Here is a 25,380-nt window from a genome sequence, read left to right as displayed (position 1 = left end):
GCGTAGGGGAGCGCCTCTCGCGAGAAACGGGAGGGGGGGGGAAAGCCGCTTTGCCCGTAACCAAGATGGCCGCGGCGGCACCGGAAGAGCGTCGCGTTCCTTTCCGGCCCGCGCTCCGTTGACGTCACCAGGCGGCCGGTTCCTCCTCCTCGGCAGCGGCCAAGCCGAAAAGGAGACCATGGCGGCTTTCGGGGCGCTGCGGCGAGCGTGGATGGCGGCGGGGGGGCTTCACGCACAGGTGGGTAGGCCCGGGCGCTGTGACGTCACGCGCCCCTGGCGTTGATGGGAGATGTAGTGCCCCGGGGCCGCCTCAGGCCTGCGCTGCTCGTCCTTTGCGGGCGGAGTGGCCGGTTTGACCCAGGAATGAGTTAAATGTCGGTCTCCTCGGGTATCGGACGTCCCAAGGACGAGAGAGAGGCTCCGCTGGCCTCTCCCTCCTCCTCCTTCTCCCCCCCTCAGGGTCTGAATTTAGGCCCAAACCTGGCCTGCGTGGGGGAGGTCGTGGAGCTGGGTTGGTTTCCTTGCATGCAGACGTTTCATGACCAGACTAGGTAACATCATCAATGTTAGAAGGGAGTGTGGGTTATGTGACGAGGAGAAGGGCAAATGTCTGCTCCTTGGGGCTCTCTCTATGTGCTGGGTTGGTTTCCTTGCATGGAGACGTTTCGTGACCAGACTGGGTAACATCATCGGTGTTTAGAAAGGAATGGAGTTTGCTGAGAAGAGGATCACTGAGACTGTTTTTAAGTTTGACTGGTTTATTGCAGGCGTTTTCCAAATGGTAGTGGGTCTCCTGCTTGAGCAGAGGGGGGCTGGACTAGAAGACCTCCAAGGTCCCTTCCAGCTCATTCTTTCATTCTAAACCTTCAAGGTCCCTTCCAGCTCTATTCTGATGATTCTGACTAAGTAACATCAGAAGAGAAGAGAAGAGAAGAGAAGAGAATGTTGGAAGGGACCTTGGAGGTCCTCTAGTCCAACCTAGGATAGGATGTTGGAAGGGACCTTGGAGGTCCTCTAGTCCAACCCCAAATAGAATAGAATAGAATAGAATAGAATAGAATAGAATAGAATAGAATAGAATAGATGGAAGGGATCTTGGAGGTCCTCTAGTCCAACCCCCTATAGGATAGGATAGGATAGGATAGGATAGGCCAGAACAGAACATAGAATAGAGTAGAATAGAATAGAATTGTTGGAAGGGACCTTGGAGGTCCTCTAGTCCAACCCCCTATAGAATAGGATAGGATAGGATAGGATAGGCCAGAACTGTGGGGGCCCCTACCCTCTGGAACGAGCTCCCTCTGGGGCTTCGTCAACTCCCCGATCTCAGGTCCTTCCGCCGCGAGCTGAAGACATTGCTGTTTCGAAGAGCAGGACTAGCTTGAACGTAGTTTTAAATTGGGGTTTTTAAATCAGGGGTTTTAAATGGGGTTTTAAATTTGTATTTAAAAGTTTTAGGGCATCAATTGAATTTAATTTTCTATTCTTTTTTGCTGTTTTATATGTATTATATGTTTTTCTGTTGTTTTATTGGCTGTGAACCGCCCTGAGTCCTTTGGGAGATGGGCGGTATACAAATATAATAAATAAACAGAACATAGACCAGACTAGACTAGACTAGACTAGACTAGACTAGACTAGACTAGACTAGACATAGAATAGAATAGAATAGAATAGAATAGAATAGAATAGAATAGAATAGAATAGAATAGAATAGAATAGAACAGAACAGAACAGAACAGAACAGAACAGAACAGAACAGAACAGAACAGAACAGAACAGAAAATATGGAATGGAATAGAATAGAATAGAATAGTTGGAAGGGACCTTGGAGGTCCTCTAGTCCAACCCCGGATAGGATAGGCCAGAACAGAACAGAACATAGAATAGAATAGAATAGAATAGAATAGAATAGAATAGAAGAATTGAATTGAATTGAATTGAAACCAGCAACAAAGTTACAGTCCTATTCTATTCTATGCTATTCTATTGGCCCCGCACCAGGAAGCTGAAGCAGACCCTGAGTCAGAATTTCTGCCCCCCCCCTCCGACCTGCACAAAAAGACCCCGAAGGGGGAGACACTCTGCAGCAACACAAACATTCATTGCACGTATCTGGCCTAGGGGCCATAGTTTGAAGGACCCCGAATTTAGTGCAATATAAAAAAATGCAAATATTTTTTCTGAGGACCGCCAAAATTTTCTCGCAGACCACCAGTGGTCCATGGACCACCAGTTGGTGACCACTGTTCTAGTCCAACCCCCTGCTCAAGCAAAAGACTCGGTTTCTTGCTATAGAAATGGCTACGACCGTGATGGTGAACCTATGGTGGCATGCGTAGCCATATCACTGGGCATGCGAGCTCAGCTCCGGCCAACTGATTTTCAGGCCTTCTGGGCCCATCAGAAGTGGGGAAACAGGCTGTTTCCTGCCTCCGGAGGGCCTCGGTGGGTAGTGGGGAAGTCCTGTTTTTCTCTCACACCTGGCTCCAGAGCCTTTCTAGGAGTCTGGGGAGGGCAAAAATGGCCTTTCCCACCCCTACCCCTCTGGAGGGCCTCTGGAAAGGGTGAGGAAAGCCATTTTCAACCCACCCACCCACGACACCTAGAAAGGTCTGGAGCCAGGTGAGAGAGAAAAACAGGCATACCAGGCCATCACGTGCCAGGAGCAGGGGGGGGGTCGCACACACGTGGGGGCGGGGCGCATAGAATTATGGATGTGGGCATGCATGCGCACGCCCCCCCCGGCACGCGATGGCAAAAAGGTTAGCCATCGCTGGGCTACGATATAAAGGTAAAGGTTCCCCTCACACATATATGCTAGTCGTTCCTGACTCTAGGGGGTGCTGCTCATCTCCGTTTCAAAGCCGAAGAGCCAGCGCTGTCCGAAGAGCCAGCGCTGTCCGAAGATGTCTCTGTGGTCATGTGGCCAGCGTGACTCAACGCCAAAGGCACACGGAACACTGTTACCTTCCCACCAAAGATGGTCCCTATTTTTCTACTTGCATTTTTTTATGTGCTTTCGAACTGCTAGGTTGGCAGAAGCTGGGACAAATAACGGGAGCTCACCCCATTATATAGCACTAGGGATTCGAACCGCTGAACTGCCGACCTTTCGATTGACAAGCTCAGCGTCTTAGCCACTGAGCTACCGCGTCCCCCTCCTGGCATGCGATGGCAAAACAATTAGCCATCACTGGGCTACGATATACAGCTGTGTAAAAGTAAAAGTTGGAAGTTGTGATGTTAGCATCCACTGTGCTAAAGAGGGTTGGAAATCGATGCCTTTTTCTTTTTCTTTTCTCTCTTTCTACATCTTTCTTCTCCCTCCCCCCCCCCCAAGTTTTCTATTACATTTTAAACTTCCTCTTTGCATTTTGTTTTTTGATAAACTAATAAAATGCATTACGGGGGAGAAAAAAACCCAACAGTGGCAAGGAAGGTTGTAAAATGGGGGGAAAACTTGCTTCACCACTGTCTCCCTTAGTGTTATGACCCAGACCCAAGTAGGTAGTAATAAACTTAGTCCGTGAAAAAACAAACTTTATTCGAACAGCTGGGAATTACTTCATTCCCAGCATCGTTCAACTAGGAAGTAAAACAAATGCCTCCCAACACAAATTCCTCAGTTATCTCACATACCTTAGTCCAATTAGGCAAACTGCCAAAGGCCCTTCCTGGCAAACGTCCAGAAGCCACAAAAGCAAAGACGTAGATGAAGCAGAAGACGCAGCTACCAACATTGTTTTCTGGCAAAGCTGAAACACCGGTGCTGGTCTGTTTTTAAGCCTTATGGCAGGGGCCAGTCATCTCCTGGCCTTACTCCCGAGTTGTCCTTTTTGCTTGAGCTGCTCTTGCCTTCTGGCAGCTCTTCTCATGCATGCATTAAGAACAGATTCCTCCTGTTCCTCTGCCTCACTATTGACAGCCTCTGGAGTCCGCAAATCACTCCCCGATGGCCCTGGCCTCATCTCAGCCTCATCAGCCAGCTCCGTAGGCGACGCTTAGCAACGTAAATTTTGGCCTCGGTTGTGGCCGTAACCCAAGGACCGCCTGGTATAAGTCCTTAAGGTCTATTTGCTGTTCCTTTCCAGGTTCACAGGACGTCCATCTCTCCGGGGTGGTCCCAAGTCAAATCCCGGTTAGCTTCTCCGCAGCATCCTCGGAACTGTTACGTTGTGCTTTTCAGACCCGCCATCCGACATCAGAGCACCGCAGCGGCGGCAGGGACGCAGGTAACACACCTGTAAGCTTGGAAGCAATGAGAGATCAAAGAGACATGTGAGTTTGGGATCCCACAACCATCTATATCAGGGGTGTCAAACTCAATTTAACTGAGGGGGCCAGAACAAGGCTGTGGTTGACCTACGGCCTGTGATGGTGGACCTATGGCACGTGCGCCACAGCTCTTTCTGCAGGCCCGCAAGCCGTCGCCCACCTCAGCTCCACCGCGCATGTGCTTCCCGCCAGCCAGCTGATTTTCAGGATGCGGGGGGGGGGGCAAAGCAAATGCAGGAGTCACACACGCATGTGCGGGGAGGGTAGGGATTGTGCACGCATGCGCAGGGGGAGCAGCGCGCACACACACACACCCTTGCGGCCTGTTTTTGAGCCCAGGAGACTGCATGGAGGCGTAGTAGGCTGAAAACAGGGTGTGGGGTGAGCGGTGCACACACTCACCCCCCCAAGGCCTGTTTTGGAGTCCAGGAGGCTGCAGTGAGGCCTTCTAGGTCCAAAACGGGGTGGCGGGGGTTCGTGTGCGTATGCATGGGGGCGTGTGTGCATGCGCAGGAACCGCATTGCATCATGGGTGCCGGCACGAAACAACAAGAAAAAGGTTAGCATGGCTGGCTGGGGAGGCGTGGCCATCTGGATGCCACTACCTAGGTGTGGCCGGATGGATGGGCGTGGCCAGCTTGACACCACTCCCCAAACTGCTGGCCCGGATGTTTCCTCTTCGCATTGGGTAGACCGGGCCGAAGCCACGCTGGCCTGATCTTTCCCCTTTGCGCCAGGTAGACCGGGCCGAAGCAACGTTTTCCAGGACGGCCCCGTAGGCCGGATCCGACGACATCGCAGGCCGGATCCAGCCGGCGGGCCTTGCGTTTCACACCCCTGATCGAAATCCTCTTTTTTGCCTCTTTTCAGGTTGCTCAAGCCGCAGCAACTGCGCCAGTAGAGACGGTCCTCCCTTTGGAGCAAATCAGCCAAATCGCGGAAGAATCGACTTTGGCCGAACTGGGTCTGGGAAGCTTCAGTCCAGTGGGTCTAATCATGAAGATCTTGGAGTCTTTGCACTTGGACGTGGGGCTGCCTTGGTGGGGCGCTATTGTAGGAGGTAAAGAGGACCGCCGGGGTCGTTAAGCAGATCGGGACACGGAAGACGTTTTTTAGCTTGATTGACAAAAATAAATAAAAGATTTGTTCGTCGGAGAATAGCAATAGTACTTAGACTTATAGATCACTTTCCAATGCTTTGCAGCCCTCTCTTAAGACAGAGGTTACCAACCGGTGGTCCACAGACAGAGAGAGACAAAGCTGGGAAGAGGAAAGAGAGATGAGAGACAGACGGGGGGGGGGGGATTACAGACAGACAAAGAGAATAGAATAGAATAGAATTTTATTGGCCAAGTGTGATTGGACACACAAGGAATTTGTCTTGGTGCATATGCTCTCAGTGTACATAAAAGAAAAGATACGTTCATCAAGGTACAACATTTACAACACAATTGATGGTCAATATATCAATATAAATCATAAGGATTGCCAGCAACAAGTTATAGTCATACAGTCATAAGTGGAAAGAGATTGGTGATGGGAACTATGAGAAGATTAATAGTAGTGCAGATTCAGTACGTAGTTTGACAGTGTTGAGGGAATTATTTGTTTAGCAGAGTGATGGCCTTCGGGAAAAAACTGTTCTTGTGTCTAGTTGTTCCGGTGTGCAGTGCTCTATAGCGTCGTTTTGAGGGTAGGAGTTGATACAGTTTATGTCCAGGATGCGAGGGGTCTGTAAATATTTTCACGGCCCTCTTCTTGATTCGTGCAGTATACAGGTCCTCAATGGAAGGCAGGTTGGTAGCAATTTTTTTTTCTGCAGTTCTAATTATCCTCTGAAGTCTGTGTTTTTCTTGTTGGGTTGCAGAACCGAACCAGACAGTTATAGAGGTGCAAATGACAGATTCAATAATTCCTCTGTAGAAAGGAATTATTGAATCTGTCATTTGATTTAGATAGATAGATAGATAGATAGATAGATAGATAGATAGATAGATAGATAGATAGATAGATAGATAGATAGATAGAGATTTAGATAGATAGACAGAGACAAATAGATAAAGAGATAGATAGATTTAGATAGCTAGATAGACAGACACAGACAGAGTTAGACAGAAAGAGGGGGGAGAGAGATGAGAAAGAGAAAGACAGGAGGGAGAAAGATGAAAGAAAGAGAGAGGGACAGAGAGATGAGAGAGAGAGAGACAAAGGGAGGGGGAGAAAGAGATGACAGACAGAGGGTGAAGAGAGAGAAATGAGAGAAAGAGCAATGAGAGAGAAGACAGACAAAGAGGAGGGAGAGAGAGAGAGATGAGAAATCCGGGCGTTTTGTTTTCTGTGGGAAACTGGTCCAGTTGGTTCTTTGAGTGTTTAAGGTTGCAGAAACAGGCAGCCAAACTAAGTGCCTGAAGGATCCCATCCCCTCATTGGGAGTCCAGGCGTTTCAGCGAGCAGCGCGCTGGATTCGTATTAGTGGTCTGCGGGATTCAAAATTATGAATGTAGTGGTCCCTGAGGACCACTAAAGATTGGTGACCCCTGCTCCCAACAATCTGGGTCCTCATTTTACTGACCCCGGAAGGACGAAAAGCTGAGTCAACCTTGAGCCAGTGAGAATTGAACTGCTGGCAGTCAGCAGAGTTAGCCTGCAACACTTCAGGTATTTATAAATCTCCAAGTGGCCTCAACGACTCTCTTAAAAAAAAGGATACAAATGACCAGCTGTCTGCAAGGAATTTAAAACCTTCCATTCCCCACCATCCGGCCAGAGCTGAAGAAGCTTCTTGGATGAGAAGCGAAACATCTTCAAAAAGAAAAACCAGAAAATCTAGTTGCTTCTTGACAAAAATAAAAATAAAAAAAAACCTTTGGGACAATCACAACCTGGATGACTTGAGAATCTCCATAGACACTTGTCCCAAAAGTCCCTAAAAACGGCGGTTTCGTCAGTAGGCTCAGGGCCCCCCGAATTGGAGACAGATTTGCTTTGTGGTTGATCTGATTGTGTTAGCTGCCATGGGAGTGAAGTGGGTTGTTTTGTTTTTTTAAAAAAGAAATGATTTTATTATACGGTGGATGGGGTTTTTATTTTTCAATTTTGTAAACCTCTCCTCGGTGTGTGTTGGGCAGCTGTATACATTTGTTTGAAAATTAATAAATCTGTGTGTGTGTATATATATATATATATATATATATATATATATATATATATATATATATATATATATATATATATATATATATATATATATATATAGGTCTTTGGTTGTTCGGGTTTTCTCCGTGTAAAATTGGAAGTGTCTTGGCGACATTTCGAAGTCTCATTCGTCATCTTCAGGCTTCAACCGTGCTTCTGGGAGCAATGTGTGATCGCAGCTGTTTCTTCCTTTTAACTGCTAGTGGGGATTTGAACTGATTGGGTGGGAGTTTGGCTGTGCTCTGATTGGATGGGGGGGGTTTTGTGCTCTGATTGGCTGGGGGTGTGTCCTGTGTTGGTGGGGGCTTGTTTGTGCTCAGTTTAGTCTGTGTTGCAGGGGGATCTGAGCCGGTGAGCTGCATAGCTGCTGTCTGGCTTCGCGGTCGTGCTACATCATCATAGTGGGTGTTAGTCTGCTGCATGTATGGATTGGAGGGGTTTGAAATGGCTAATGTTGCAGCTGCGGTCTGGCTTCTGGTCCTTGGTCGTGCTTCATGATCAGTGTGGGTTTGGGTCTGCTTTCTGGGTGGATGTGCGGTGGTGACATCCTGTGTGGACCTCGTGAGTGTGGGTCTGGTGTCATTCCTCGTGTTAGGGACTCGTTTGTCAATAAGGGCGGGTTTCCAAATGGCTGGTAGGCGGGAGGTGTCATCTCGTTTGTTCATGCTGTGTGGGCGTTTTTCTATCTCAATGGCTTCTCTGATTATTCTGTTGTTAAAGTGTTCAGTTTTGGCGATAGTTCTGGTCTTTTTAAAGTCAATATCGTGTCCTGTGACTTTAAAGTGTTGGACCAGGGAAGAAGTTGGTTCCTCTTTTTTGAATGAGTTCTTGTGTTCTTCAATGCGTGCACTTATTCTTCTGTTGGTTTGTCCAATGTATGTGGTGGGGCAGGCGGTGCATGGGATTTCATATACTCCTTGATTTTCTAACTCAATTTTGTCTTTGGGGTTTCTTAGGATGGTGGATATTTTTCTGTTTGTGCAGAATGCTGTCTTGATGTTGTGTTTGTGGAGGATCTTGCTGATTCTGTCTGTGGTGCCTTTTATATATGGGAGGAGGGCTGTGCTGTTTTCTTGTTCTCTGTCTTGGATTTTAGTGGGGGGTTCTTTTTGGATTAGCTTGGTAATCTTATTTCTTTGGAATCCATTGGATGTTAGTACGTTAGTGAGAGTGTCTAGTTCGGGTTTTAGGTGTTGTTCATCAGCTAAGCATTTTGTTCTCGAGATGAGTGTCTTGGCTACGGAGTTGATCTGTGCTGGGTGGTGGTGTGAGAGTGCGTGCAGATAGCGGTTTGTGTGTGTTTTCTTCTGGTAGATGGTGTGTCCTAGGGAGCCATTGGGTTTTCTGTAGACTAAGACATCCAGGAAGGGAAGTTGGTTATTAACTTCTGTTTCCATGGTGAACTGTATTTTGGGGTGTAGGCTATTCAGGTGTGTGAGGAAGTTGTCAAGTTTTTCTTTCCCGTGTGGCCAGATTATGAAGGTGTCGTCTACATATCTGAGCCAGAGTTTGGGTTTGTGATCAGATTTTTCTAGAGCTTGGGTTTCAAAGTGTTCCATGTAGAGATTGGCAATGACAGGTGAGAGGGTGATCCCATGGGTGCTCCTTCTACTTGTTTGTATTTTTGTCCATTATAGATGAAGTATGTGTTGGATAGGCAGTGGTTGGTCAGATCTAGGATGTGCTTGGGGGGGTTATATTTGTTTTGGATAGCTGTCAAGGCTTCTATGATTGGCACTTGGGTGAAGAGGGATATGACATCAAAGCTCACGAGTAGGTCGCTGGGCTGTAAGTTTTGTTTCTTTATGATCTCTATGAACTGGAATGAGTTTTTTACGTGTGAGGTGATGGATTCTGCATAGGGCTGTAGTTGTTTGGCGAGAAATTTGGCTAGGTTTTGTAGAGGTGAGCCTATGGAGCTGACTATGGGTCTGAGTGGGGTTCCTTCTTTGTGTATCTTGGGGAGGCCATAGAGCTTAGGGCATCTGGATGATTTCTCTCTGGGAATGATTCTTTGTTGGATTTCTTCACTGATGGGGGAGGCTTTTATTTTGGATTTAGTGGTTTTTTCTAGGTAGGTGGTGGGGTCAGACAGAATCAGCAAGATCCTCCACAAACACAACATCAAGACAGCATTCTGCACAAACAGAAAAATATCCACCATCCTAAGAAACCCCAAAGACAAAATTGAGTTAGAAAATCAAGGAGTATATGAAATCCCATGCACCGCCTGCCCCACCACATACATTGGACAAACCAACAGAAGAATAAGTGCACGCATTGAAGAACACAAGAACTCATTCAAAAAAGAGGAACCAACTTCTTCCCTGGTCCAACACTTTAAAGTCACAGGACACGATATTGACTTTAAAAAGACCAGAACTATCGCCAAAACTGAACACTTTAACAACAGAATAATCAGAGAAGCCATTGAGATAGAAAAACGCCCACACAGCATGAACAAAGCGAGATGACACCTCCGCCTACCAGCCATTTGGAAACCCGCCTTATTGACAAAGCGAGTCCCTAACACGAGGAATGACACCAGACCCACACTCACAAGGTCCACACAGGATGTCACCACCGCACATCCACCCAGAAAGCAGACCCAAACCCACACTGATCATGAAGCACGACCAAGGACCAGAAGCCAGACCGCAGCTGCAACATTAGCCATTTCAAACCCCTCCAATCCATACATGCAGCAGACTAACACCCACTATGATGATGTAGCACGACCGCGAAGCCAGACAGCAGCTATGCAGCTCACCGGCTCAGATCCCCCTGCAACACAGACTAAACTGAGCACAAACAAGCCCCCACCAACACAGGACACACCCCCAGCCAATCAGAGCACAAAACCCCCCCCATCCAATCAGAGCACAGCCAAACTCCCACCCAATCAGTTCAAATCCCCACTAGCAGTTAAAAGGAAGAAACAGCTGCGATCACACATTGCTCCCAGAAGCACGAAGCTGAAGCCTGAAGATGACGAATGAGACTTCGTCGAAACGTCGCCAAGACACTTCCAATTTTACACGGGAGAAAACCCGAACAACCAAAGACCTATATACAAACACCCGTGAAAACCTCAGAAAACATATATATATATATATATATATATATAAATGGTTGTGTGTCTCTGTGTTTGTGTATGTATGTTCCAGCATAACTCTGGAATGCCTTGAGCAATTTCAACCAAACTTGGTACACAGATGACTTACTCTTTGGAAAGAAATACTGTGGGGGTAAGACATCCTTAACACCCCTTGGGTGGTGGTGTCTGTGTGTGTGTTCCAGCATAACTCTGGAACGCCTGGGCTGCTGAAATGAAAAGGAATGAATAGAATAGAATAGAATAGAATAGAATAGAATAGAATAGAATAGAATAGAATAGAATAGAATAGAATAGAATTGTATCTATAGTGTCAAACTGCAGTACTTTTGATGGTGATAACGTGCATTTTGGATTCTGTTAAGATATTTATTTATTTATTTTATTTTATTTTTCAAATTTATATACCGCCCTATCTCCCTAAGGACTCAGGGCGGTTCACAGGCAGTTAAAATACATATAAATACAGATTAAAAACCACAATTAAAAAACTTATTCTATTGCCCAAATTTAAAATAGTATAAATAATAAAAACCCCTTAAAACCCATAACTTTAAAATCTAATCCAGTCCCGCGCAGATGAATAAGTATGTTTTAAGCTCGCGACGAAAGGTTCGGAGGTCCGGAAGTTGACGAAGTCCTGGGAGGAGTTCGTTCCAGAGGGTGGGAGCCCCCACAGAGAAGGCCCTTCCCCTGGGTGTCGCCAGACGGCACTGCCTAGCCGATGGCACCCTGAGGAGTCCCTCTCTGTGAGAGCGCACGGGTCGGTGAGAGGTATTTGGTAGCAGTAGGCGGTCCCGTAAATAGCCCGGCCCTATGCCATGGAGCGCTTTAAAGATTGTCACCAGCACCTTGAAGCGCACCCGGAAGGCCACAGGTAGTCAGTGCAGTCTGCGCAGGATACAGCCTGTTGTGCCTTAAAATGGCTTCTACTGTACAGCACAGTGGAGTTGCCACAGTAACAGCTTAACAGTACTCCGCAAGGGGGCTCCTTCTGCTAAGGGGAATTGATTTGACACTATAGATATAATTTATTCCTTTTCCTGTCTAATACAGGATTGGGATAAATCCTGTATTAAGTAAGTAAATAAATTTATTTACTTACTTACTAGCTCATAACCCGCAACGGCGGGTTATGAGCTAGTAAGTAAATAAATAAATAAATAATCAAGAAAGCGCTAACCAGAGAAATTTTGATCAGCTCAGTCAGGAATTGCATTCTCGGGAAATTCCAGCCTGCCGAAATTCTCCTGGAAAGCCAACTCTCCAGAGTCACTCCTCTCCATCTCGTTTTTTTTTTATTATTATTATTTTATTTTATTATTTTTTTAGGAACGCTCCTGGCCCGCTGTTTGGTCTTCCCCATCATTGTGAAATGCCAGCAACACGCAGTGATCCTCAACAACCATTACCCCCAAATGAGCGAGATTAATTCCAGAATCAGCGACGCCAGGAAGTCGGGGAATCAGAAAGAATGTAAGTTTAGAGGGCGGGTTAAAAAAAAAAAAAACCCGAGGATGCAGGAGACGTTCTGGATTGAATAGAAGGATTGGATAAAACTGGGGAAACCAAAAAGGGCTGGTGGGGGAGGGGACTGCCAAACCTTTGAAGGGGACAGGAGGTTAAGAGAATTGGGGCGATCTGAAGGAGATGGGGCAGTTGAGAAGGATGGAAAAGGGAGGGAGGGAGGAAGGAAGGAAGGAAAGGAAGGAAGGGAGAGAACTGGATGAAGAAAGGAAGGGAAGAAAGAAAAGGAAGAGAAAAGGAAGGAAGGAAGAAAAAACGAAGGAAGGGTAGAATGGGTTGAAAAAGGGAAGAAAAAAGAAAAAGGAAGGAAGAAAAAGAAAGGAAAGAAAAGAAGGGGGGAGAATGAGATGAAGAAAGGCAGGAAAGGAAAGAAAAGAAAGGAAGGGAGACAATTGGATGAAGAAGGGAAGAAAAAGAAGGAAGAGAAAAAGGAAGGAAAGAGAAGGAGGAAAGAAAAAAAAAGAAAAAGAAAGGAAAGAAGGAAGGGAAAGGGGGAGAATGGGATGAAGAAAGGCCGGAAAGGAAAGAAAGAAAAAGGAAGAGAGACAATTGGATGAAGAAAGGAAGGAGGGAAGAAAGAAAAGGAAGGAAGGAAGAGAAAAAAGAAGGAAGGGCAGAATGGGTTGAAAAAGGAGGGAAGAAAAAAGAAGAAAGAGGGAGGGGGAGAATGGGATGAAGAAAGGAAGGAGGGAGGAAAGAAAAGAAAAAGGAAGGAAGGTAGATAGATAAAATTAAGGATGTTTACTCATCCTGAAACTATTTCTCCTTTCATCTCCCAGTTATGAAGGCTTACACCGAGTTGAACCAGTATCAGAAAGCCCATAATCTTAATCCTAAAGTAGGATTCCTCGCACCCTTGGTCCAGGTCAGTTTCCACAAAGGGCCCACCTGCCCTTCTTAACCTGCTTGGAATTTGTATTAGCTACACGGCTTACGGGCTTGACCTCTTCTTCCCTCCTCTGTCAGGCGCCCATTTTCATCTCCTTCTTCTTCGCCCTGCGCAAAATGGCGGAGTGTCCGGTGCCCAGCATGCAGACAGGAGGAATATTGTGGTTCACAGACCTCACAGTCTCGGATCCTTACTACGCTCTGCCTCTGATAACAACTGCCACCATGTGGGCTGTTCTGGAGGTAAGACTCGGTTATGGGGCTAGACCAGAAACCGGGATGCTGGGAATTCTAGTTCTGCCGTAAGCATGAACGCTGGCTGGGTGATTTTGGGCTGATCGCCAGGCAACAGAGAGTTCAAGTCCCGCCTGAGGCAGGAAAAATGACTGGGTGACTTTGGGCCAAGTGCCAGGCGACGAGGAATTCTACTCTACCCTTAAGCAGGAAAAATGACTGGGTGACTTTGGGCCAATTGCCAGGCGACGAGGAGTTCTACTCTACCCTTAAGCAGGAAAAATGACTGGGTGACTTTGGGCCAATTGCCAGGCGACGAGGAGTTCTAGTCCCACATTAGACGTGAAAACTGACTGGGTGACTTTGGGCCAATCAGCAGGCAACAGGGAATTCTAATCCCACCTTAGGCGTGAAAACTGACTGGGTGACTTTGGGCCAATCGCCATGCAATAGGGAGTTCTAGTCCCGCCTTAGGCATGAAAACTGACTGGGTGACTTTGGGCCAATCAGCAGGCGATGAGTTCTAGTCCCGCCTTAGGCATGAAAGTTGACTGGTTTGACTTCGGACCAATCAGGACGAGGCCGTGAGTTCTAGTCCTGCCTTAATCATGGAAGCTGGTTCAGTGACTTTGGGCCACTCTCTCCCACTCAGATCAACCCACCTCACAGGGTTGTTGTTGTGGAGAAAAGAGGAGGAAGGCGGAATTTTAGTGATGTTCACTACCTTGTTTAAGAAAATTAATAAAGGTGGAATAAAATCTCTTTTTAAAGAAAGGGAGACAGTCCTCGATTTCAGCTACCCCTTAAAATTACCACAACTCCCTCCTCTCCGATATCTGGATCCGAGATCGAAATTGGCAGAACCTACCAAAACATTAACCATTTTTTTTTCTGTAACAGCCAGATCAAATTTTAGAATGATCCCATTAAAGGAGAATTCAAGGAGGGGAGTTGGAATTCCAAAGGTCTTAAAGCTAAAGGTGTGGGCTGCTGGGGGTTCGCAGAGATTCAGGAGAACCTCTAGCTAAGATTCTGTGCAATTCGGAGAACCCCCAAATCCCACTTCTGGCTGCCCTGCCCCTCCCAGGAGTCCCCATGCGGCCCGTTTTGGATGCAGGTAAGTGCAGGGCACATACAGAGGCTCAGGGAGGGCGAAAAACGGGCTTACCGGAAGTTCAGGAAGGACAGAAATAGGCCCGTTTCCTGCCTCTAAAGGGCCTCCAGAGCCTGGGGAGGCTGTTTTCGCCCTCCCGGAGTCTCGAGGAAACCCTCCAGAGCCCAGGGAGTGCAAAAAGCCCACCACCACCACCATGGTGCAGGAGGCTGACTAGACCACGCCCATCCAGCAACCGGGTATAGAACGTTGTGACTCAGGCCCAAGTAGGTAGTAATAAACTTAGTCCGTGGAAAAAACCAAACTTTATTCAAACAGCTGGGAATTACTTCATTCCCAGCGTCGTTCAACTCAAAGTAAAACAAAATACCTCCCAAACACAAATTCTTCAGTAATCTCGCAAACCTTGGTCCAATTAGGCAAACTGCCAAAGGCCCTTCCTGGCAAATGTCCAGAAGCCACAAAAACAAAGACTTAGACGAAGCAGAGGACGGAGCTACAACATTGTTTTCCAGCAAAGCTGAAACACCGGTGCTGGTCTGTTTTTAAGCCTTATCAGAGAGGCCAATCATCTCCTGGCCTTACTCCCGAGTTGTCCTTTGTGTTTGAGCTGCTCTTGCCTTCTGGCAGCTCTTCTCATGCGTGCATTAGGAATAGGCTTCTCCTGTTCCTCTGCCTCACTACTATCAGTCTCTGTAGTCCGCACCTCACTTCCCGATGGCCCTGGCCTCTGCTCAGCCTCATCGCTGTCCGATTCCGTTGCCAGCTCCGCAGGCCGCTGACAGACCACAACAGAGAACCCCTGGCTAAAATTTTTGAAGCCCACCTCTGTCTTAAAGGTGCCAAGATTGGGAAACCTGTCAAAAAAAATATCAAAACTGCCCATGTGATAACATCATCCCTCTCCTTTGCAGTTTGGGGCTGAAACGGGTGTCTCAAACCCGAGTTTCCACGTGATGAAAACCGCGTTCCGGGTGATGCCTGTCCTGCTGTTGCCGATCACGATCAGTTTCCCAACGGTGAGAAAGAAGGAGCATCTTCCTTCCTCAATACGTGGTACAAGATGCCACCGATTTGCTCGCAGGGACCACAAACCACGTGACCTTGGCATGATTTGAAACCAGCATATTTTCTGGATATGTCTGTTTATTTGGGGTTTTTATGGGGAAATGCTTGGCTGGCGCTCTATGAGAGGGGTGGGGGTTTTTGCAGACGTTTCACGACTCAACTAGAGAACATCATCAGTGCTAGTGTGTGTGGTGTTTGTAGAAAAGAGGAAGAGGAGGCAGACTGTGGGGTCCTTGATGCTCTCTGAGCTTGGTTGTTTTCTTGCAGATGTTTCACTACCACACTAGGTAATATAAGCAGTGTGTTGTGGCTCCAGCCTCCTCCCCCGCCCCCCCCGGGCCTGGCCCCCTGCCAGAGAGTGACTCAAAGAGTGAAGGGAAGGGCTGCCAGGGCTCCCCTCCGCAGGGCTGGCCTCTCTGGCTCAGCTCCAGGAGCCAGTGGCAAGCCAGGTGGAGGAAGTAATGAGGCCTCTATTTCCTATATCTTCCCCTCCCAGGCAATGCTCCCAGACCCAGCTGTGGACAATCAGTCCTGGCTAGATCCCAGGTTTCATAGACAAGAGAGGCGGAAACAACAGAAGAAGGGGTGGAGCAGGCCTAGAAAGTGCTGAGTCACGGAGCCACACCCTACAGGGTATAAAAGCAGGAGGGGCTGCTCTACTGCTTCGTGACGGACAAATCAAACTGACTGGAGAAAACTTGAGCTGAACTATTTGACTGAGCATTTGGCTTGGATTGCTGTTTTGTTCCTCACTTCCTGGTTTGCTCCGGTAACGAGCTTCTGACACACCAGCATCCAGGAAGATAAAAGAAAACCTTGGCAGACGCCAGCTGGTTTGCTGCCAGAGCTGATAGCTGCCGTGGACTAAATTGCCGGCTAATTGAGTCATTTCACGTGCCTCCCGGACTGAGGTGGGGGGACAGAACACAGTGCTAGAAGTGTTTGGAGTGTGCAGAGACGAGAAGGAGGAGGATTGTGGGGTCCTTGGGACTCAGTTTGACTGTTTTCTTGCAGACGTTTCATGACCCAACTAGGGAACATCATCAGTGTTACAAGGGAGTGGAGTTTGCAGAGAGGAGGAGGAGGGCTGTGGGGTCTTTGGTGCTCTCTGAGCTTGGTTGTTTTCTTGCAGATGTTTCATTACCAAACTAGGTAACAGCATCAGTGCTAGAAGTATGTGGGTTTGCAGAGACGAGGAGGAGGACTGTGTGGTCCCTGAGGTTCTCTTGAGTTTGGCTGTATTCTTCCAGGTGTTTCATAACCCAGCTAGGGGACATCATCAGTGCTACCATGGTCTGACCAAGGGTTCCCCAGCAGCAGGAAGCCGAGTCCTTGTCCCGATAAACCCCCTTTATTTAATTTACAGTGAATTCCTCTCCAGCAAAGTCTTTCCCACAGTTTTTCAAGATAGTTCACAATTACCGACCTTTATCAGGCTTGGCCAGGCCGATACCTTTCAGACGCCCTCACTACTTGGCAAGAATGCAGGAATGAACTAATTGTCTCCTGCAAACTCCACTCCCCTTTCGCTCCTCTTTTATTCCCTCTGGGAGGGGCCATTCATCATCCACCTGTGGCCTTACTCCCAAGTCGACCCTTGTTCCTTAACTGTCCCCTTCATCTGGCAACTCTGCGCATGCAGACACTGGGAACAGGCTCCAGCTGTTTGTCTGTCTCACTGATGTCTGATTCCAAAGGCAACTGATACCTGCATATGGCCCTGGCCAGACGCAGAGCCCTCATCAGAGCCTTCCCTAGACTCCAGGACTGGCCCATATTCCTCCCCAACCTCCTCACCTTCTGAATCTGCTGCCAGCTCCACTGGACGCTGGCGGGCCACAACATACTAGTTGAAGTGGGTGGGATTTGCAGAGTAGAAGAGGAAGACTGTGGGGTCCTTGGTGCTCTCTCAGCTTGGTTGTTTTCTTGCAGATGTTTCATTTCGTTACCCAACTGCCGTATTTTTCAGAGTATAAGACGCACCTTTTCCCCCCAGGAAAGATGGTGAAAATCTGGGTGCATCTTATACTCCGAATGTAGCCCCGCCCAGCCTCTCAAACTGAGGTTTCAGAGGCTGAAAAAAGCCTCAGAAACAAAGCTTCAGGAAAAAAGCCTCAGAAACAGCGTCAGGGGAAAAAAGCCTCCAAACAGAGCTTCAGAAAAAAAGCCTCAGAAACGAAGCTTCAGAAAAAAGCCTCCAAACAGAGCTTCAGAAAAAAAGCCTCAGAAACGAAGCTTCAGAAGAAAGCCTCCAAACAGAGCTTCAGAAAAAAAGCCTCAGAAACAGATCTTCAGAAAAACTAAGTTTCAGAGGCTTTTTTTCTGAAGCTCCGTTTCGGAGGCTTTCAGAGGCAGGAAAAAAAGTTTTTTCTGAAATGGAGTTTCAGAGGTTTCAGAGGCTGGGAAAAAAAGCAAGGCACAGAGCTCACAACCAATGAAGCTGTTGCTAAAATTCACCTCTGGGAACAGCTGATATTCTGGGAGACTGATCCATTCGCCAATCAGCTTTTTTCTTATTTTCCTCTCCAAAAACTGAGGTGCGTCTTATACTCCGGTGCGTCTTGTACTCCGAAAACTACGGTAGGTAACATCCTTAATGCTAGGTAACAAACTACAGGTAGGTGACATTATCAGGAACATTAGTTTGTGGAGTGGAGGAGAAGAAGGGGGTGGGAGGAGGAGGAGAAGGACTGGGGAGTCCTCTGAGTGTTGTGCCTCGCTCCCCCCGCCGCAGCCGGGCCCCTCTTATCTCCTGCCGGACGCTGATAGTACAGAAGAATTTCCTGGCATGCCTCCAGCCCCCAGCCCTGGCACCATGCCCGGACAAACCGAACAAACAAACCTCCCTCCGATAGCGTGCGCCTGAAGCCAGCCACGAGCTGGGATTACCAACAGCTGGAGATGAAACGATTCAATGGATAGATCCACGCTTCCGGAGAATGGAGAGGCGACGTCAGCAAAAGGAAGGGAGGGGCAGGCCTGGATAAGTGGTGAGTCATGGAGCCACCCCCCATGGCCTATATAAAGGATCTGCTTTCTGGCATTCTCTGAGTCAGGCAAAGTCTAATCTGGATTGCTGAAGTCATACCTTGGATTCCTGCCTGCCCTGAGGACTCTGATAGGACTTTGGCAGAGCTGCAGAGGCACGCTTGATACGGACTTCCCCGACTCGGCCGTCAGAGGAGGAGTGGGACACGACACTGAGCTTTGTTATTTTCTTGCAGACGTTTCATGACCCAACTAGGGAACATCATCAGAGCTAGAAAAGACTGGCATTTGTGGTGTAGAGGAGAAGAAAGGGGGATGGAACGAAGAGAGGAACAGGAAGAGGAGGAAGAGGACTGTGGAGTCCTCCGAGCGTGGTTGTTTTCTTGCAGACCTTTCGTGACCCAGCTAGGTAACATCATCCGTTGTTTCCTGTCGGATGGTTTGTTCGAGTTAGTTTGTTCCTTGATTTCAATATTGTGTTCGTTGTATTCTACTGCACTGGGTATTGTGTGAAACCCTTCACTTCCTTTACCAGCTACCGAACGAGTTCCTCGAAGGTCATAACCGTGGAAAAAACAGTCCTAAGTCACTTTTCTCTTTGCCGGGGTTGCTTTGAACAGTCACTAAACGAGGAAACACACACACACACACACACACCGGTATTTTTTATTATTACAATTATTATTTTTGCCTTTCCTGCAGGCCGTCTTCACCTACTGGTTGACGTCCAACCTGTACTCGCTGGGACAAGTGTTGCTGCTACGCGTGCCGTCCGTTCGCACTTTTTTCCGCATCCCGAAACAGGAAATTCACAAGCCTGCGACGGGACAGACGCAGAAAGGATTAATCGATAGCTTCAAAGAGGGTGAGAGAGAGAGGAGAAAAAGGGGTTTGAAAGCTGGGATGGGTTTGTTGTTGTTGTTAGTTGCGAAGTCGTGTCCGACCCATCGTGACCCCCCATGGACAACGTTCCTCCAGGGCTTCCTATCCTCTACCATCCTCTGGAGTCCATTTAAGCTCACGGCAACTGCTTCAGCGACTCCATCCAGCCACCTCGTTCTCTGTCATCCCATTCTTCTTTTTCCTTCAATCTTTCCCAGCATTAGGCTGTTCTCCAGTGAGTCCTTCCTTTTCATAAAGTGGCCAAAGTATTTCAGTTTCATCTTCAGGATCTGGCCTTCTAAAGAGCAATCAGGGCTGATCTCCTCTAGGACCGACTGGTTGGATCACCTTGCCATCCAAGGGATCTCACAGGAGTCTTCTCCAGCACCAGAGTTCAAAGGCCTCAATTCTTTGGCGCTCAGCCTTTCTTATGGTCCAACTTTCATAGCCGTACATTGCAATTGGGAAAACCATAGCCTTGACTAATCGCTCTTTTGTTGGCAGGGTGATGTCTCTGCTTTTTAGTAAGCTAAAAGGTAAAATGGAATGTTTACTGGCTGGATGCCCTTCCCGTTGCAAATGCGGAGTTATATTCAGCAGATATATTCTTATCGTGCCCAGAGAGAGAAATATCTGCCTCTACCTTAGGATCAAACTCACAGCCTCCTGATTGTGAGGTGAGAGCTGCACCCCTAGGCCATCGCACCACTCATGTCTAACCCTTGATACTGTGGTTTAGTCCTGGTTTATTTTGGGGTTTCTCCCAAGCTTCTGGCTAAGCCAGTGGTCCAAGTTAAAGAGCAGCTGGAAAGTCACGGATCCTCTATCCAAGCCGAGGTTTCCTTGGTTTTCTTTGCAACATTTTTTTTTTTGTCCTCCCTGGCAGCCATTTTGTTTCCCCATTTTTCCTCTTCAGCACGTGGCAAATGACTTTCATGTGTTACATCGCAGTTGGAAACTAGTAATGGCTAAAAAAAAAAGGACATACTGTGTAGGCAAAAGATACATTCTCACTCCATGATGTACAGTAAGATAAAGGTAAAGGTTCCCCTCGCACATATGTGCTAGTCTTTCCTGACTCTAGGGGGCGGTGCTCATCTCCGTTTCAAGGCTAAGGAGCCAGCGCTGTCCGAAGACGTCTCCGTGGTCATGTGGCCGGCATGACTCAACGCCAAAGGCGCACGGAACACTGTTCCCTTCCCACCAAAGGGTGGTCCCGATTTTTCTACTTGCATTTTTTACATGCTTTCGAACTGCTAGGTTGGCAGAAGCTGGGACAAGTAACGGGAGCTCACCCAGTTACGTGGCACTAGGGATTCGAACCGCTGAACTGCCGTCCTTTCAATCGACAAGCTCATCGTCGTATAGTAGCGGGATTCAAATAATTTAACAACCGGTTCTCTGCCCTAATGACTGGCTCGTTGGGCGTGGCCATGGTGGGCGTGGCCAGGGGTGTGTGACAGGCAGCACTCAGCCTCCTGCATGCCCCCCAGGAGCAAAAATATGACATAGGGGGGTGCCAAACACAAACACCGCACACCCTGTTTTGGGCCTAGGCCTCCCTGAAGCCTCCTGGGAGCGAAAAGAGGGCGCGCCGGGACTCCTGGAGTGGGAGGAGTGGAGCCAGCCAGGAATTTAACTACCGGTTCTCCCGAACCGGCTGAATCCCACCACTGTTGATGTACTACCTTGGCCTTCCTTCTCCTCCGCTCTCTTCTAGGGTGGGAGAGCCTCCAGGCCAAAAGACGACTAGAAGAACGAGAGGACCGCATCAAAAACCACCTGACATTAGCGGCATCAGGTAAGTCGCTTAAATGGACAGTCCTCGGTTTTACGACTGTTCGTTTAGCGAGCGCGCAAAGTTAAACCACGGTACTAGGGGGGAAAAAAGCGACTTGCCAACCGGGGCTCTCACGTAGGGTCATCGCAGCATCTCTACTGTCACGTGAGCAAAATTCAGGGCACTTGGCAACCCGCATGTGCAGGCAGTCCTCAACTTAGTGACTGTTTTGTTTAGTGACCGTTTGAAGTTACAATGACACTGAAAAATGGAGTCATGGCTGTTTTTCACAGTGACGACTTTCGCAGCACCCCCATGGTGATCGCGTCATCAAAATTCAGATGTTTGTCAATTGGCTCACACTTATGACCAAATCATGACTTATGACGGAATCATGACTTATGACCATGTCCCAGGGTCATGTGATCAAGCAAAGTCAATAGGGAATCTGGTTTCACTTAACAACAGGGTTACCTAACTTATCAGGTGCAGTGATTCCGTTAACGACTCTGGCAAGAAAGGTCGTAAAACAGGGCAAAACTCACTGAACAAATGTCTCGCTTAGCAACAGAAATTTTGGGCTCAGTTGTGGTTGTAAGTCGAGGACTACCTCCACTTACAACAGTTCATTTAGTGACCATTCCAACACAACAATGCTGAAAAATGGACTTAGGATCGTTTTTCACAATTATGACCGTGGCAGCCTTCCCCCTCCGGTCATGTGATTTACATTTGGATGCCTGGCAGTTGGTTCACATTTATGACGGTTGCAATGACCCAGGGTCACGTGATCCCCTTTGGCGTCCTTCTGACAAGCAAAGTCCACACAACCGTGTGACTAACTTAACAACTGCAGTGATTCACTTAACAAGTGCGGCCAGAAAAGTCGTAAAATTGGACGAGACTCCAGTTGACCCATTTCTCACTTAGCAACACTAAACTTTGGGCTGAATTGTGGTCATAAGCTGAGGACTACCTGTATTTAATGCTTCAAGGTTTGAAATTTGGGAAGGAAGGCGGATGGCTTGCCTTGGGGAGGAATTCCTATTTTTCACGAATGAAGGCAAATATACATCATCCTCTTTTAATGACTCCATAATCCCTTGCGGGATGGAGTCTGGGCAACTGAATGGCCAAGTGTTTACTGGTTGGATGCCCTTCCTGTTGACAATGCGGAGTTATATTCAGCTGATATATTCTCATCGTGCCCAGAGAGAGAAATATCTGCCTCTAACCTAGGATCGAACTCACAGCCTCCTGATTGTGAGCCGAGAGCTCCACTTCTAGGCCACCGCACCACTCCAGATATACTTGTCAAATATACAAATAAATAAATATATTGCTGATAAAGAAATAAAGGGAGACTAGTATAGATCTATTTCAAGCTATTTAGTTCTCCTCAGCTAGCCATACCCTTACTCGGATTCGAACTTGGGCTGCCTGCATATTAGACAGTTGTATTAACCTCTGAGCCACAAGTTTTCTGTTTATCAGCTGACCCAGGGGAAAGATTAAGGATAGCAGTATGCTCCCTCCCATATTGGGGCAGACCAGGTGCTTTGATAGAAAAACAATCTCTCCCCTGGCTCAGCTGATAAAGGGAGAATTTGTGGCTCAGAGATTAATACAACTGCCTAATATGCAGGCAGCCCAAGTTCGAATCCGAGTAAGGGTATGGCTAGCTGATGAGAACTAAATAGCTTGAAATAGCTCTATACTAGTAAAGGTTCCCCTCTCACATATGTGCTAGTCGTTCCCGACTCTAGGGGGCGCTGCTCATCTCCATTTCAAAGCCGAAGAGCCAGCGCTGTCCGAAGATGTCTCCGTGGTCATGTGGTCGGCATGACTCAACGCCAAAGGCGCACGGAATGCTGTTCCCATCCCGCCAAAGGTGGTCCCTATTTTTTCTACTTGCATTTTTTTACGTGCTTTCGAACTGCTAGGTTGGCAGAAGCTGGGACAAGTAACGGGAGCTCAACCCATTACGCGGCAGCACTAGGGATTTGAACCGCCGAACTGCCGACCTTTCGATTGACAAGCTCAACGTCCTAGCCCCTGAGCCACCGCGTCCCTTGGAAGATCTATACTAGTCTCCCTTTATTTCTTTTATTAGTAAAATATATTTGGTACAAAATAGTTTGTCGTGAAAGCGACTGCCTGAGGGCTCCTGGATTGGAGTTGAAAGGTGAAAGGGAAGCAGTTATGCTCCCTCCCATATTGGGGACTTGTCGTGTCCCACTCCTCCACTGACAGCCGGGTCAGGGAAATCCGAATCAGGCGTGCCTCTGCAGCTCTGCCAAAGTCCTAGCAAAGTTCTCAAGGCAGGCAGGAGACCAAAAAGTGATTTCAGCAAGATAAGGTAGACTTTGCCTGACTCAGAGAATGCCAGAAAGCAGATCCTTTATATAGGCCATGGGGTGTGGCTCCATGACTCAGCACTTATCCCGGCCTGCCCCTCCCTTCCTTCTGTTGACGCCGCTTATCAATTCTCCTGAAGCGAGGGTCACTCCAGTCTGCAGCTGTTGGTAATTGACCTTCCTCAGGCTGTGGGGGAGGGGGAGGGGTCTAGTTGCTCTGTTTGCCTGGGCATGGAGCCAGGGCTGGAGGCGCTGCTTCTTCCTCAGCCTGTCTGGGCATGGAGCCAGGGCTGGGGCCGGGAGGCATGCTAGGACATTCCTCAGCGTTCGGAAGCAGATAAGAAGGCCCCGGCTGCGGGGAAAGCGGACGAGGCACAACAGGACTCACGGGGACCAGAGTTTTGTCCTCTGAGCTTTTGGATTCGGGCTGGAGCCCATCTTCAGGGACACTTCCTACAAAGCTAGTTTGCCTTTAATGCCCTTGTGATTCTCAATCCTCACAATTTTCTGTATAAGTAACCAGGTTGCCTACCCAACTCACAAACGAAGGCACGTACGCGTATCCCAGCATCATGTTGCAGGAGGCCAATCTGGGTCCTGGAACGTTCAAGTTTACCTACATTCAATTTTGCAGCTACTAAGATTGTTGGCTGAGCGGGGACAAAACCAGCCAGGGAAACGACCGAAGCCTGGGAAATGTTCCCCTTGTCTGTCAACAGGAGAGTTGATTTACATCCACCTTATCAAGTACTTAGGAGCCTTAACAGCCAATGACATACTAGCTGGCTATCAAGACCCCAATCAGCAACTAAAAAGCCACACCCAGCCAGGCGCCACGTAAATACGACACATAGAATAGCCCACACACTCCACTAGAGAGAAGTTCCCTGAGGATCAGTGATGGGATTCCAAATGTTTTCCTACCGGTTCTAGGAGAGAGTGCTTGGGCCGCCCGCACCTAATGCGCGCTTTGTGCACATACGCACATGCGCAGCACTGAAAAACCGCCCTGGGTGTTAGCGCTGGTGAGCTGAGCTGTTGTTTTGCTCAGCTGAGGTGTGTCGATCCGCTCTGCTGCGCAAATCAGCTGAGCTAAACAACAAGGTGGGGGGGAAAGGCCAGCCAGAGGTGGTATTTGCTGATTCTCCAAACTACTCAAAATTTCCACTACCGGTTCGTGTGAACCGGTCCAAACCGGCTGAATACTACCTCTGCTGAGGATAGGCTCCAGTACGAGTCCGAAAGCTCAAAAGACGAAACCTCTAGTCCTGGGTGACCGGCCCAGATTGAATCCTGAAAATTCTTAATTTTTTGTTCGCTCGCAGGGCCGTTGCGTCAGACTTTTGCCGAGAACCCTTTGAAGGATGTGCAGCTCGAGGCTAGCAAACCGCCACCGAAAGAGAAACCCTGGGAAGATACGTTAATCTGAAGGCCACAGGACACTACTCCAGTTCCCCTCTAGTTCCTTGTCCCCTCGTCGTTCCGTTCATCCCCAATAAAGGATGCTCTCTTTGGTTTGGTTTTCTTCTGCCTGTCGTTGCACGCTAAGAATCTGAAGGAAGTATCTCGACTTACGACCGTGCATTCGCTGACCATTTGAAATGACTCGGATACGAGTTTCTTCCTCCAACCGGCATGCCAGTTCCTTTTCCTGCCTTGTACAGGGAGTCGACTTATGACCATTCATTTAGTGACCGTCCGAAGTTTCAATGACACTGGAAAAAGGGGACTTACGACCGTTGTTCACACTTACGACCATCCCGCATGGTTACAGGATGAAAATTCAAGACGCTTGGCAACTGATTCTCACTTATGACAGTTCGCAGTATCTCGGGGGAGAGGGGTGTCACATGATTTCCCCTTATAAGACCAGCAAAGTCAACAAGGGAAGCCGTATTCCCCTTAAGGACCCTGTTACTAAATGAACACCTGAAGTGATTCACTTAACGGGGGC

At 48.1% G+C, this 25,380-nt stretch overlaps 1 protein-coding gene across 1 annotated transcript; it reads left to right on the top strand.

The window, feature by feature from the left end:
• Nucleotides 1-116: 116 nt before the first annotated feature.
• Nucleotides 117-24,940, top strand: OXA1L (OXA1L mitochondrial inner membrane protein). The gene is made up of 10 exons (XM_058181282.1): nucleotides 117-238; nucleotides 4,095-4,235; nucleotides 5,149-5,338; nucleotides 11,921-12,064; nucleotides 12,895-12,980; nucleotides 13,082-13,246; nucleotides 15,266-15,370; nucleotides 19,110-19,272; nucleotides 21,010-21,090; nucleotides 24,752-24,940. The coding sequence occupies exons 1-10, from the start codon at nucleotides 179-181 to the stop codon at nucleotides 24,853-24,855; spliced, it is 1,239 nt and encodes a 412-aa protein (XP_058037265.1). The 5' UTR covers nucleotides 117-178; the 3' UTR covers nucleotides 24,856-24,940.
• The last annotated feature ends 440 nt before the right edge of the window (nucleotides 24,941-25,380 follow it).

Source organism: Ahaetulla prasina, chromosome 4 (assembly GCF_028640845.1).
Source record: "Ahaetulla prasina isolate Xishuangbanna chromosome 4, ASM2864084v1, whole genome shotgun sequence".
In the NCBI taxonomy this organism is placed as follows: Eukaryota; Metazoa; Chordata; class Lepidosauria; order Squamata; family Colubridae; genus Ahaetulla; species Ahaetulla prasina.
The sequence above is the reverse complement of the archived record's forward strand: the minus strand, read 5'-3'. Positions and strand labels throughout refer to the sequence as shown.

Coding starts and splice junctions, on each gene's coding strand:
- OXA1L (XM_058181282.1), top strand. CDS start 179: ATGGCGGCTTTCGGGGCGCTGCGGCGAGCGTGGATGGCGGCGGGGGGG. Junction 239..4,094: donor CGGGGGGGCTTCACGCACAG/GTGGGTAGGCCC, acceptor GTTCCTTTCCAG/GTTCACAGGACGTCCATCTC. Junction 12,981..13,081: donor TCCTCGCACCCTTGGTCCAG/GTCAGTTTCCAC, acceptor CTCCTCTGTCAG/GCGCCCATTTTCATCTCCTT.